The sequence below is a fragment of the Pomacea canaliculata genome, linkage group LG4 (assembly GCF_003073045.1).
Source record: "Pomacea canaliculata isolate SZHN2017 linkage group LG4, ASM307304v1, whole genome shotgun sequence".
In the NCBI taxonomy this organism is placed as follows: Eukaryota; Metazoa; Mollusca; class Gastropoda; order Architaenioglossa; family Ampullariidae; genus Pomacea; species Pomacea canaliculata.
Window position 1 is genome coordinate 518,380 of NC_037593.1, and position 15,705 is coordinate 534,084.

Consider the following 15,705-nt stretch of genomic DNA (forward strand, 5'->3'; position numbering starts at 1 on the left):
CAATCCTTATTTCTCTGAAGTGTTGTTACACCCACCCGGCCACTCGCTGACGATGTTGTTTGTTTTCTCCACAAAGTTGTGTGTAGCCCACGAGTCTGTGACTGTTTATTTACTAAGGTGGCGGAATGAGGGGAGAGGGAGGATCGGTCTTGTGGAGATCGGGGTGAGGGGTGGGTGGCGACATGTGTAACGTGCCCACCTGTCGTATCGCAGACTGTAACATTACGTACCTTGCTGGGGCAGCATCCATCATCACACGCTGATCAATGACAAAAAAGACATGAATAGAATAACTGCCATCTGCGGCAGACAGGTGAGACAGGTGAGACAGGTGTGAGCAGCGCCAGCAAGATGAGGATGACAACAGCTGCAGGCGGGCTTGAGAGGGCGGTGCCACGTGCTGCAAGTGTTGGCTGTAGCACGCCATGCTGCTGTGGAGGTGACGAGTCCTCCCTACCTCCCTACCTCCCTACCCCACACCGCACACCCATATTTCATCTCAATAAAGAAGACAAAAAGTGTGTAGATCGCGAGGGGTTAGTCGTCGATCAGAGGAGATGAGATGTTATTGCGTGCTTCCCCACACACCACCACCACCACCACCACCACCACCATCATCATCAGGAGCAGTCGCCGCGTGCGTGCTGGTGAGGGAAGGTGCGCCAGACTCTGGCGTCGTGTTCAGTCGCTGGACAGGTGCTCAGGTGAAGTCGTTGGCTGTCGTCGCGATCTGTGTGGCGGCGATGAGTGTCGGCGTTGTTTGGTGTCGACGGCGCAGCGGCAAGGTGCGTGTGGTGTAGACCCTGGTGTGACGGTAGTAGCAGGCTGTAGAGACCCCGGGGGTGACGTAGCAGCAGGTGAGAGGCTGTAGAGACCCCGGGTGTGACGTAGCAGCAGGTCTGCAGGCGGAGGGAGGGGAGGCTCCACAAGTGTGTGACGCCACGAGCCAAGAGTTGAGACAGGTCTGGCATCGTCCGCCTATTGATTTCACATCACTTTTCCGCCGTTTGCAGCAGCCAAGAAATCTAAAGCTTCAAACTTTGTGGATTGTGATGGGGGAGGGAGAGGAGCGGGGTGTGAGAGGGCGGGGGTGGAGGGTCCATCTTGTCGGACAGCCTGGTCATTGTGTGGCTTGTAGAGAGGCGATGAGGCTGGTGGCATGACGCGAGCACAGAAGACAGGAGGAGACATGCCAGATGACATTAGTGTCACCGACACACCGCTTTCTACACTGCCCTGAGTGGTCTGCCCCTTGTCACTACAGACAACTCCTGCACGTGCTGGGAGCGGCGGGCTGCGCGCTCATCCTAGTGTCCCTCCACCACTCTCTCACTCCTTCCTCTACACCCGTCATCGGCGCTCCTCGGTCGTCGCTAATATCTGACTGACGACGGGCGAGATGAGCTGCTTGGACCTCTGCACCTGGTGTAGAGCATCGTCGTGTCTGGTGTAGAACATCACCGTGTCTGGTGTAGAGCATCACCGTGTCTGGTGTAGAGCATCGTCGTGTCTGGTGTAAGCATCGTCGTGTCTGGTGTAGAGCATCACCGTGTCTGGTGTAGAGCCTGCCCCTACCTCAGTGCGCATGTCACCTGTGGGCACAAGGCCGGTGTCCGAGCTGGGTGGAGGTGTGCAGGCTGAACAGTGTACACAAGCTGTAGAGACATTGCACTCAGGTGTAGGTGACAAGGTTGTGACAGGTGCAAGGATCGTGTGACGTGTAAGTCGGGTGCTTGTGTGGCGTACAAGGACGGGTGAGGGAGGAGGAGTCGCCATGCATCACAGCAACTCGGGTGTCAACGTAGCGCTGTCCAGAGGGAGCGGGTCCCTCAAGCTGTGGAGCATGCTGCTGGTGAGTAGGGCCTCACCTCACCTCACCTCACCTCACCTCACCTCACCTCATTACACGCTGAGTGCTACACACTAATACTACCCAGGTGTTGCGTGCCCGGCCTCAGCGCCCTCTAGCAAGTCTCTCAGCAAATGTCTGTATGAGTGAAAATATACAGTATGTCATTCTGTAAGTGGGTGAACCAATAGGTGTACATCCATTATATATATACATCAGTAGGTGTACATCCATTATATATAAATACATCAGTAGGTGTACATCCATATTATATATATATATACATCAGTAGGTGTACATCCATTATATACATATATACATCAGTAGGTGTACATCCATTATATATATATATACATCAGTAGGTGTACATCCATTATATATATACATCAGTAGGTGTACATCCATTATATATATATACATCAGTACGTGTACATCCATTATATATATATACATCAGTAGGTGTACATCCATTATATATATACATCAGTAGGTGTACATCCATTATATATAAATACATCAGTAGGTGTACATCCATTATATATATATACATCAGTAGGTGTACATCCATTATATATAAATACATCAGTAGGTGTACATCCATTATATATATACATCAGTAGGTGTATACCCATCATTACCCATGGTAATGCCTTAACAGACTTTGTACAGTGGTGCGATAACTTTCTTGAGTTAAATGTAGACAAAACAAAAGAATTGAACATAGATTTTAGGACATTTAAAGATGATTTTGTTGCTCCCAGTGTGATACATAGCAAACCTGTTGAAACTGTTACCTCTTTCAGGTACCTGGGAACTGTTTTTGATTGCCAGCTTAAATGGACTCTGAACACTGAACACATTGTCACGTGGCCAGCAAAGAATGTACCTTTTGTGGAGTTAAATAGCTTCTCCGTTAGCAGAGCAATTTTAGGTCGTTTTTACCAATCTTTTATTGAGAGTCTTTTATCTTTCTCATTTGTATGCTGGCTTCATAATCTATCTGTCCATGACAGGAACAGTTTGAATAACATTGTTCACATCTGTTCCAAGATAATTGGTATCAAACAGAGGGACTTGACTTCCTTCTGTGATCAACAACTAGTTAGGAAAGCTTCCCGCATTCTGTCCATACCTGAACATATGCTAGTGGGGAAATTTGTTTTATTAAGTTTAGGTAAACGCCATGTCATGTCAGTGTGTAAGAGCAACAGGCATCTGAAATCTTTTGTGCCATCAGCAGTCCAGCTACTCAATCACAGATGAACTGTCAGCGGTGTGTGTGTGTAGGTGTGTGATAGGTAGGTGTGCATGTGTGTGGTTGTGTTTTTTTTATACATATATTTTGGAAACTGGGCACAGCTCCCATCTAAACTGCCCATTGGGATTAATAAAGTCGGTTGTTATTGGTATTGTTATCATATATAGGTAACTCACTAGGTGTACATACACACGTCACACACATATACATAGGTGACTCACTAGGTGTATGTACACACGTCACACATATATACATAGGTGACTCACTAGGTGTACGTACACACGTCACACATATATACATAGGTGACTCACTAGGTGTACACACGTCACACACATATACATAGGTGACTCACTAGGTGTACGTACACACGTCACACATATATACATAGGTCACTCACTAGGTGTACACACGTCACACACCTGTAAGTGAAGTAGCCCGCTAGGCGATCATGTATTTCATACATTTCCCCATGTGACATAATCTTTCTTTGCTTCTTCGAAAAACATGGAGTACACCTGTGTGTGCGTCACGCTTTATGCCGCAAGATGTCAGCAGCACTGTTGTTGTTGTGACACAGTGTGGAGTTGTTGTCTTGTTGTCTTGCCAGGTGACGTCAGCAGGACTGTTTGTGTTACTTCTGATTCTCTCGTGCTCCCTCTCACAAGTACACAAGAACACACGTGGACTGTTTGTCTCCCCCTACCTCTCTAATGTACACACGTGTGACGTTTCTCCCTCCACACAGTACATAAATACTCTCTCTCACCCGTTGACATCAGTAAATAAATACTGACACCCACACACACAACAACAACAACAACGTGATTGTTTATCCACCTGTCAGATCAGGTATGTCGAGTGTACCTACTGGGGAAGTCGCTACACAGACACCGGTGTGTGTCCTCGTCAAGTGCGTCACACTTGGTTGACATGAGGGTTGTGGAGATCACGTGTTTGTCAAGGTCTACAAGACAGGTTTAGTTGTCTTCCCAAGTGTCTCTACCTACCTGCCGCTGACGTTACCATTACACACCATGACGACTGGTCACATGGCCAAGGTGTGACGCCCGCGTGACGTTACCATTACACACCATGACGACTGGTCACATGGCCAAGGTGTGACGACTAACAATGACGTCCCGCGCCGCTCCAACGCTTCTTGTCTTTTTACCGTTAGCTTCCACGATCTAAAGATAGACTAGAGTAACGGCCGCACCTGAAGACGGCCGCATCTGGCAGGAGGATGACGGGAATGAAAGGAATGTACCTACTGGGGGGAGGGTCCCGACACAGAGGGGGTGGGTCTTATCCCCCATAGACGGTACCCTGTGCTACTGTCCTACCACCTGTAGACTGTAGCGTGACGTTACAGTGACGTCTATAGAAATCCTTGGTGAAGCCTTCGCCATCAGGTGAGGACTCTTCACTGGCTCCAGTAGGTTTCCAGTGTTCTTTTCACTGTCTTTTCCCAGTACGCGAATAGATTATCTTTCTCTCAACAAGTGACAAGTCTGGTCAGCAAGTGATGTCAGCAGGTGACAAAGTGAAGTCTGGTCAGGGTTTCGCATCCCCCTCCCCCACCGAGGAAACCAACATTCGTCCTAACCTGGTTAAAGGGAGACTACTGCAGAATAAAACACAAAACAGCAAAAATCAGTCCTCAGCCCCACCTCAGCATCACCTCACCTCAGCCCCACCTCAGCATCACCTCAGCCCCACCTCAGCATCACCTCTGACACTTTATTCTAGTGAAGTCTCTCACTCACTCCCATACATCAAAGAGCGTGCGGGCGTCACGAGACGACTACGTCTACACACACTCACACCAATCACTGACAGCGGCTGACGTTTGATGTTCACTCAGGTTTGTGATGCCTTTTTTCTCACATTGCTCCTACCTGTACCGCACTTCACCTGATGTCCTCCCCTCCCCCAATCCTCTGTTTTCTCACCTGGTGTTCTACCTGCAGCGGGGCTCGGCTTTGTTCGCCTCCTCACTTCATTGTCTTTTTTTTTACCTGCCGCACTTGATGCACATGACGTCACAGGGCGATCACCTGCAAGGGAGGCCCTGACTGAGGACTTTTGACTGACTTGTTGCACTGTTTGCACCTGGTTACCTAGGTTACCCTGGGTGACTTGATCAGCTGTTTGTACTCACTTGCCGCACTCTGACTAGTTACCTGGGTGACCGTGAGGAACACCTTGCTGCTTGACTTATTTTTAAAAAAGTGTTGGGCACCTGCCACGGAGGGTGGGGGAGAGCACTCTTGTTTATCGTGAAGTACGCATGCAGCCAGCACCCTCTGTTGTCAGTGGTTGTAGTGACATGACATGACATGTACACGAGCTTACCTCTCTCAGGGTGGCAGGAGAGTCGTCTGTGTAGTCAGCGCGTGTTTCGTGCAGGTGTCAGGTGTGAGGAGGATATTGTCTCTGTCGGCGCTGTCAGGTGTGTTGTGTACACAGAGGATTACAGTGTACACTAATGTAGAGAGGATTACACTGTACACTAATGTAGAGAGGATTACAGTGTACACTAATGTATAGAGAGGATTACACTGTACACTAGTGTAGAGAGATTACAGTGTACACTAATATAGAGAGGATTACAGTGTACACTAGTGTCTAGAGAGGATTACAGTGTACACTAATGTAGAGAGGATTACAGTGTACACTAATATAGAGAGGATTACAGTGTACACTAATGTATAGAGAGGATTACAGTGTACACTAATATAGAGAGAGGATTACAGTGTACACTAATGTATAGAGAGGATTACAGTGTACACTAATATAGAGAGGATTACAGTGTACACTAGTGTCTAGAGAGGATTACAGTGTACACTAATATAGAGAGAGGATTACAGTGTACACTAATGTATAGAGAGGATTACAGTGTGCAGTAATGTATAGAGAGGATTACAGTGTACACTAATGTATAGAGAGGATTACAGTGTACACTAATGTATAGAGAGGATTACAGTGTACACTAGTATAGAGAGGATTACAGTGTACACTACAGTGTATAGAGAGGATTACAGTGTACACTAATATAGAGAGGATTACAGTGTACACTAATGTATAGAGAGGATTACAGTGTGCACTAATGTATAGAGAGGATTACAGTGTACACTAATGTATAGAGAGGATTACAGTGTACACTAATATAGAGAGGATTACAGTGTACACTAATGTATAGAGAGGATTACAGTGTACACTAATATAGAGAGGATTACAGTGTACACTAGTGTATAGAGAGGATTACAGTGTACACTAGTGTATAGAGAGGATTACAGTGTACACTTGTATAGAGAGGATTACAGTGTACACTAATGTATAGAGAGGATTACAGTGTACACTAATGTATAGAGAGGATTACAGTGTACACTAATGTATAGAGAGGATTACATTGTACACTAACGTATAGAGAGGATTACAGTGTACACTAATATAGAGAGGATTACAGTGTACACTAATATAGAGAGAGGATTACAGTGTACACTAATGTATAGAGAGGATTACAGTGTACACTAATGTATAGAGAGGATTATATTGTACACTAGTGTATAGAGAGGATTACAGTGTACACTAACGTATAGAGAGGATTACAGTGTACACTAGTGTATAGAGAGGATTACAGTGTACACTAGTGTATAGAGAGGATTACAGTGTACACTAATGTATAGAGAGGATTACAGTGTACACTAATGTATAGAGAGGATTACAGTGTACACTAGTGTATAGAAGAGGATTACAGTGTACACACTACACTGTATAGAGAGGATTACAGTGTACACTAGTGTATAGAGGAGGATTACAGTGTACACTAGTGTATAGAGAGGATTACAGTGTACACTTAGTGTATAGAGAGGATTACAGTGTACACTAGTGTAATAGAGAGGATTACAGTGTACACTAGTGTCTAGAGAGGATTACAGTGTACACTAGTGTATAGAGAGGATTACAGTGTACACTAGTGTCTAGAGAGGATTACAGTGTACACTAGTGTATAGAGAGGATTACAGTGTACACTAAGTGTATAGAGAGGATTACAGTGTACACTAGTACACTGTCTAGTATAGAGAGATTACACTAATATAGAGAGAGGAGTGTACACAGAGGATTACATGTATAGAGAGGATTTACAGTGTACACTAAAGTGTATAGAGAGGATTACAGTGTACACTAATATAGAGAGGATTACAGTGTACACTAATATAGAGAGAGGATTACAGTGTACACTAATGTATAGAGAGGATTACAGTGTACACTAATGTATAGAGAGGATTACAGTGTACACTAATGTATAGAGAGGATTACAGTGTACACTAATGTATAGAGAGGATTACAGTGTACACTAATATAGAGAGGATTACAGTGTACACTAATGTATAGAGAGGATTATATTGTACACTAGTGTATAGAGAGGATTACAGTGTACACTAACGTATAGATAGGATTACAGTGTACACTAGTGTATAGAGAGGATTACAGTGTACACTAGTGTATAGAGAGGATTACAGTGTACACTAGTGTATAGAGAGGATTACAGTGTACACTAACGTATAGAGAGGATTACAGTGTACACTAGTGTAGAGAGAGGATTACAGTGTACACTAGTGTATAGAGAGGATTACAGTGTACACTAGTGTATAGAGAGGATTACAGTGTACACTAGTGTATAGAGAGGATTACAGTGTACACTAGTGTATAGAGAGGATTACAGTGTACACTAGTGTCTAGAGAGGATTACAGTGTACACTAGTGTATAGAGAGGATTACAGTGTACACTAGTGTCTAGAGAGGATTACAGTGTACACTAATATATAGAGAGGATTACAGTGTACACTAGTGTATAGAGAGGATTACAGTGTACACTAATGTATAGAGAGGATTACAGTGTACACTAATGTATAGAGAGGATTACAGTGTACACTATCGTATAGAGAGGATTACAGTGTACACTAAGTGTATAGAGAGGATTACAGTGTACACTAGTGTATAGAGAGGATTACAGTGTACACTACAGTGTATAGAGAGGATTACAGTGTACACTAGTGTATAGAGAGGATTACAGTGTACACTAGTGTATAGAGAGGATTACAGTGTACACTAGTGTATAGAGAGGATTACAGTGTACACTAGTGTCTAGAGAGGATTACAGTGTACACTAAGTGTATAGAGAGGATTACAGTGTACACTAGTGTATAGAGAGGATTACAGTGTACACTAACGTGTATAGAGAGGATTACAGTGTACACTAGTGTCTAGAGAGGATTACAGTGTACACTAGTGTATAGAGAGGATTACAGTGTACACTAGTGTCTAGAGAGGATTACAGTGTACACTAAGTGTATAGAAGAGGATTACAGTGTACACTAGTGTATAGAGAGGATTACAGTGTACACTAGTGTATAGAGAGGATTACAGTGTACACTAAGTGTCTAGAGAGGATTACAGTGTACACTAGTGTATAGAGAGGATTACAGTGTACACTAGTGATAGAGAGGATTACAGTGTACACGTGTACAGTAGTGTCTAGAGAGGATTTACAGTGTACACTGTGTATAGAGAGGGATTACAGTGTACACTAGTAACGTATAGAGAGGATTACACAGTGTACACTAATATAGTGTCTAGAGAGGATTACAGTGTACACTTACAGTGTACACTAATATATAGAAGAGGATTACAGTGTACACTAGAGAGGATTACAGTGTACACTAGTGTATAGGAGAGAGATAGAGAGGATACAGTGTACACTAGTGTCTAGAGAGGATTACAGTGTACACACTACAGTGTATAGAGAGGATTACAGTGTACACTAGTGTCTAGAGAGGATTACAGTGTACACTAGTGTATAGAGAGGATTACAGTGTACACTAGTGTCTAGAGAGGATTACAGTGTACACTAGTGTATAGAGAGGATTACAGTGTACACTAGTGTCTAGAGAGGATTACAGTGTACACTAGTGTATAGAGAGGATTACAGTGTACACTAGTGTCTAGAGAGGATTACAGTGTACACTAGTGTCTAGAGAGGATTACAGTGTACACTAGTGTCTGAGAGAGGATTACAGTGTACACTAGTGTCTAGAGAGGATTACAGTGTACACTAGTGTCAGAGAGGATTACAGTGTACACTAGTACACTGGTAGAGAGGATTACAGTACACTAGTGTCCACTGTACACACTAGTGGATAGAGGATTACAGAGGGTGCTACACACTTACTGTACACAAGGTGTACTTACTGGTGTATACAGAGGATTACAGTGTACACTAATGTATAGAGAGGATTACAGTGCACACTAATGTATAGAGAGGATTACAGTGTACACTAATGTATAGAGAGGATTACAGTGTAAACTAATGTATAGAGAGGATTACATTGTACAGTGTAGACTACATTGTGTTGAATTGCTGTCTGCCGAGACCAACGCTCAGCCTCTTGCCAAGTTCTCCGCTGTTAGTCTCGGCGAGCCGTAACAATGAATGTGACTTAACCGGAAGCTTTGTAGTCTCCTGCCTCGTTTTAGTATTTAACTGGAAAAAATTGTCTGTCGGCCGTCCAGTGATACAAGTCGTGGTTGGTCTCTGTGTCGTTAGCTGAGCGAGACACCCTCACCGTGGCAGCTGCATGACGATGTCAGACTTGCAGCTGCACCTTGACTCTCCTTGACTCCTTCGCTCCGCAGCCTCTGGTGTGTGTGTGAGAGAGAGAGGAGAGAATAATGAAGACAACAACACCTGACCATTTGTACACCAGGTGCACACAGACACACAGTCACCTGATCACGCCAAACAGACGTGAGTGGGGGTGAGAGGTGAGGGTGGGGGTGAGAGATGAGGGTGAGGGTGGGTGAGGGTGGGGGTGAGGGTGGGGGTGAGGGTGAGGTGGGGGTGAGGGGTGGGAGGCACTGTCATGTCCTGACCGATAATCTGCTGAGAGCGAGGTACTGCCGGTCTGGTGGCGAGTAAATAACAACAAGGAGCAGAAAGAGTGAGTGGCCTTTGAAGCAAAGGTCTGCAGATGACGAGTGGAAGGAAAGGTGCGAGGTGTGAGTTGTGAGTTGTGAGTTGCTGTGTGCACATCCAAATATTCGTCGGAAGCCTGTGGTGAAGAGGCACGTGCGAAGTTTACGGTAAAAAACAGGCAACAACAACACTCCCCCCCCCCTGACATCAGTTGGCAAAGCTGCGGTACAGCGCCTGCTGTCGGGGGGAGAGCCCCAGGCTCTGTGCTCGCAGCTTCTTCACAGTTTTGTGAGGAGACAAGTGGCCGCGATGATGCTCTCTGGGGGATCGTGCTTGTCGTCCAGCCTCACTCAGGTAATCAGATTTTGGCTGTTCGGGTATCCACACCTTTACAGTTTGCACTCAGCCAGTGCTGCGTGTGACTGGGGTGTGGGTGTGGGGGTGTGGGGGTGATGAAAATAACAACATGACTTCACCACTTGTCTCGTTCTTCAAAGTCCGTCTGTAACTGCTGGCGTTAAATCAGTTTGACTGTGTCGACAAGAGAAGTGGAGGTTGTAGTAGATCTTGAGGTGAGTGTTGACATCGTCAGTGGACAGCGTCGCTGGTGGTCGGCACGTGTTCATTCAGCCACTCACACACTCACACACTCACGCACGTGCCTGAACACGCTCACACGCAGACAAACGTGTGTGGCAGGACGCTGTGTGAATGTAGGCCACAGCTGACGTCACAGTGTTGTGGTCAGCAGGCTGTGGGTTCACAGCATTCACTGACGACTCACCACTTCACAGGTCAACCCTCACGCCTTCCGACAGAAAGCAAAAGAAATGTGGGAAGAGGAAGACAAAAGCTTTTGGTAAACTTTCAGAACTGTCTGGCACCTGACGCCTCGTGACGTGTCAGCGCGTGCTGTTCACGTGTTTGTGTGCCGAGCGTGCGTGCAGGTGTGCGACCAGCCTGCCACTACACACCAAGTCCTTGCTCCACACGGAGTCGTCAACAGTTCACACCTTTGTTATCAAACTAATGGATTGTCAGATAAAGAGCGGAAAGCTGGTGTCATACGTGTGTACAGCACGAGGGACGGGAGAACTAACAACATATCAACTGTAATAGAATAAACAACCGCCCTCGCTCACTCCATCTGTCCTGCAGCAGTGGGCGGTTAATGGCAGTACAGAGGTTAATGGGAAAGGTTAGTTACAGTGGCAGAGGTTAGTAACAGTAGGAGAGGTTAATGGCAGAGAGAGAGAGGATAATGACAGTAGGAGAGGTTAATGGCAGAGAGAGAGGTTAATGGGATATATTAATGGCCGTGGGTTGTGTTAATGGCAGTTGCACAGGTAATGGGAAAGGTCACTAGCAGTGGCAAAGGTTAACCACCATGGGAGAGGTTAAAGAAATCTGGTCATTGATCACGACGCTATCCAATGGGAGACTCGGATACTGAAGTCTCCTTGGTAACGAACAGAAAGGCGCTGAGCGATTGGCTGAAGGGGACGAAGCTGGCTGCTTGCTCCAGACTTAGTTCAGACGATGCGAGCGATGAAGACGATGAGCTGTTCATGCACCCAGCCAGTGAAAGATTTTGTGCTTTATGTTGAATGACGGGGAAAGTGTTTATTCAGTGGAGTGAATGAAGAGAACAGTGCACGTGAGTGAACAAACACAGCGGGCGTGACAGTTGTGCTGGACGTGTTTGTTGGTGTCACGTGCACATCTCTAGTTACCTGAGGCTAGCAGCTAGCTTGTGCTTGTCACTAGTGTCACCTCACCTTTGTCACTAGAGGTGGTGTCAGCTGTGCTGTCAGTGACACGGTAGGTTGCGTCACGTAGTCACATGACTTCCTCAGACAGAAGTTTAAAATAATTTTCTTTTTAACCCGCAACGCATACAAGAATATTAGTCAACGTGTGTCTACAACTTCTTTAAAGAACAATTCAAATATTAACCAGTCGAAAGATTTGTCTGCAAAAGTTTAGGAGTAAACAGACCTGGTGGCCATCTTGACGCTAACCTTTGAACCCGCTTTTTTCAAAATGGACGAAACCGTACTGTGACACTTCAAACGTGTATAACTTACTCGATGTTAGGACTAGAACAACAACTTGTGTATCAAATGAAAGTTCAGAACTTGTACTTTTTAACCGCAAACCTCAAATTTCCGACTTAAGACTCAATTCCTCATGGAGGGTCACATATCAACACACAGAGGCAGGGCACACTGATGACTGAGTGTGGCTGTAGCTAGCAGACCATTGGTGTGGAGAAAAGTCGCACAGTGTGGCTGTAGCTAGCAGACCATTGGTGTGGAGAAAAGTCGCACAGTGTGGCTGTAGCTAGCAGACTATTGGTGTAGAGAAAAGTCGCACAGTGTGGCTGTAGCTAGCAGACCATTGGTGTGGAGAAAAGTCGCACAGTGTGGCTGTAGCTAGCAGACCATTGGTGTGGAGAAAAGTCGCACAGTGTGGCTGTAGCTAGCAGACCATTGGTGTAGAGAAAAGTCGCACAGTGTGGCTGTAGCTAACAGACCATTGGTGTGGAGAAAAGTCGCACAGTGTGGCTGTAGCTAGCAGACCACTGGTGTAGAGAAAAGTCGCACAGTGTGGCTGTAGCTAGCAGACTATTGGTGTAGAGAAAAGTCGCACAGTGTGGCTGTAGCTAGCAGACCACTGGTGTAGAGAAAAGTCGCACAGTGTGGCTGTAGCTTAACCGGACACGGCTTGTAGACACGTGATGTAGAGGGAGAGAAGTCTTGGCTAACGAGTACAAAATGGCGCAGATGGCGTTGCTGTCACTGAGTTACATCTTTGTCAAGTTCTTAAAACCAAGCAGCTCTCGGAGCACTTCACCTCTGACCTTTTCATCCGCGCTTCTCATTTGTCAGCTTCTTTTCCACTGCGCATGTCAGCAGCAGGCTTGGGGGTGGGTAGGGGTGGTGAGCTCCCCCGTGATGCTGTTGGCATCTCTAGACTCAGCAGCACGTGCAACAGCGACTTGATGAAGACTTGCGGCACATCGGAGTCTGGACAGACGGACGGACCTGGAGACTGCAGGTGAAGGTCACTGACCGGTGCTCACCACCAGCACCACCTACAACCTCCACACACGCCACACAACGGCGTCAACTCCGCCAACCATGCACTCAGTAGTACAGGTTGTGGGGGGAGCGTGAATATGTGGGGGGCTGATTACACCGTCGTGTAGCCGTAAGATGGGGGCTCACTGTTCACTGTTCACTGGGGGTCACTGTTTATTTGGGGGCTCACTCTGCTCACTGTTCACTGGGGGCTCACTCTGCTCACTGGGGCTCGTGACGAGGATGTAGGTTATCGGTCGTGGCTACCTTCCAAGCACGGCGGCCATATTTCATCTGCAGCGAGGGCTGCTGCCGCCGGCAGTGCTCAAGGCACGCGTGGGTTGCTATGGAAACTCCCCCAGCGGCTTGCATCATGCTGAAGAAGATATTCATCTGCACCTGACCTCATCCCTTGCTGCCCCTCCCCCACAACTTACTCCCTGAGCTCTCTCTCCCTCCCCTTGCTACCTGCTGTAGCCCTCTCCTCTCTCATCTCACTTTCTCTGTCTCGCTCCTTGCTCTCTCTCATCTCACTTTCTCTGTCTCGCTCCTTGCTCTCTCTCATCTCACTTTCTCTGTCTCGCTCCTTGCTCTCTCTCATCTCACTTTCTCTGTCTCGCTCCTTGCTCTCTCTCATCTCACTTTCTCTGTCTCGCTCCTTGCTCTCTCTCATCTCACTTTCTCTGTCTGTCTCTCTCTGTTCTCTCTTTGTGTGTGTCTCTCCACGTTCTCTTCTCGCTTTGCCTCTGTTCTCTTTCATCTTTCTCTGTAACCCTTGTTCCATCTCATCTCTTCATCACTGTCTATCTCCCTGTTCTCTTCTCACTTCTCTGTCTCGTCGCTTCCGCCCTGCTCATCAGACAGCCTGCGTGTAAAGAACACTAACCTCTGACCCCACACATATACATACTCACATCACGTGTGCTGACGGCCTCAAGCTTCACAACACTCGAGTCTGTGGTAGAGGAAATGACTTGTGACTAGTTTAGACTAGTTTATGTCTGTAATATTTGAAGCTGTCCAATGGCTGAACTCCGTGTTAGTTGTCGCTAGGGCTGCTGGGACTGCTAGCAACAGCTCAGCCGTTGGCGTTTGAACTAACTGTAGACCTTGACCTCTGGACTTTTTTCAGAGACGCCCTTCCTTTCCACAGGTGGGGTCTGGAGAATGGAGTCTCAGTCGTAAGCTTGTCAGCGGACAGCGCCATCCCACGGCCGCCTCCATGGCAACGGAGGAGCAAGATGACGACGAGGACGCGGAGCCTGACGTCACTTCCGCCAGCACGGCCCCGAGCCTGCACGCTGCTCACTGCCGTTGCTCCAGCGACAAGTTCAACCTGCCCGCCGGCGTCGCGACCGACAAGAACCAGAACTCGGGCTCCAGCTTCCTCACCATCCAGCCGGACGTGTCCGTGTGCACGTGTCAGTTGTCTGGGGTCTCGCTTGGCGGGCTGACGGCTCCAGATGGCTCCCGAACCTCTTTGGCGTCTGCTGTTGCCAATAGCAACCGGAAGCTGCGTCGACACCGCGCGCGCAAGGCCACGGTGATCTTTAACGTGGGCGGCCAGGTCTTCGAGACCTACCGCTCCACCCTCAAGCGCTTCAAGAACTCTTTCTTCGCGGACGACGACAAGATGCGCGCCTACTTCCGCCCGGCTCACGGGGACTACTTCTTCGACCGTGACCCCACGGCTTTTGGGGCGGTGCTGAACTATTTGCGCACGGGGGAGCTGCACGTGCCCACCACGATGTGCGGCCCCGCCCTGCAGAACGAGCTGGAGTTCTGGGGCGTGGACGAGCTGGACATCGAGCGATGCTGCTGGACGCAGTACAACACGTGGAAGACTCAGAGCCGCTCGCTGGAGAAGCTGGAGTACGACCGCAAGTTCTCCACCACCCAGAACCTACAAGCCCTCAAGGGCAAGAACTCGGGGTGCTGGGGGAGCACGCGGGCTGCCGCCTGGAAATTCCTACAAGACCCAGGATCCTCCAGAGCGGCAAAGGTGGGCATAGGTAGCTGCCTGTAGTGTGTGCAGGTGTAGCCAGTAGCTATGGGCTGGGGGATAGTAGCAAGTTGTGGTATGTTGCACAAGCCTCAGGTTTGCTCTCGTCGTCCTCAACGGCTTCCCGGCCATTCCACCATTCACTAACTCGACCGCGCGTGAGTCCATTCGACCACCGAATGCAAAATTTACTGCCTAACAACAGTTATCTATACAAATTAGTCACGTGATACACTTAGGTTAGTGAAATTGTTCTCAAAATAAAAGTTAGACGCTGTGAGATGGAGCGCGTGGACACTACGACTACGACTACGACTACGACTACGACTACTAATGTGAACTTGCAACGCGCAGCATCACGACCAGGGTAGATCGCACTGTGAGCAGACAAATAATGATAAGTAAAGATAACAGCAGTAGACAGGGAGGTACTAGAGACACAGTGAGCAACATCAAGATGAGGTACAAGATAACAGTCAGTAACAGTGAGGTACTAGAGACATACTAAACAGCATAAAGATGAGGTACAAGATA

The 15,705-nt window shown here is 47.3% G+C and overlaps 1 protein-coding gene across 9 annotated transcripts in view; it reads left to right on the forward strand.

Moving 5' to 3' along the window:
- Positions 1-15,705, forward strand: part of LOC112562801 (potassium voltage-gated channel protein Shaw-like) — a 37,834-nt gene that overhangs the window by 13,620 nt on the left and 8,509 nt on the right. For 3 of the 9 annotated variants that reach the window (XM_025236303.1, XM_025236301.1, XM_025236302.1), the window contains one exon: positions 14,302-15,171. In XM_025236303.1, the coding sequence (XP_025092088.1) occupies positions 14,302-15,171 (870 nt within the window). Of the gene's footprint in view, positions 1-1,060; positions 1,853-4,955; positions 4,972-10,172; positions 10,441-14,301; positions 15,172-15,705 lie in introns of those variants that run through there. The other 6 variants (XM_025236305.1, XM_025236307.1, XM_025236300.1 and 3 more) reach the window with 5 other exon arrangements.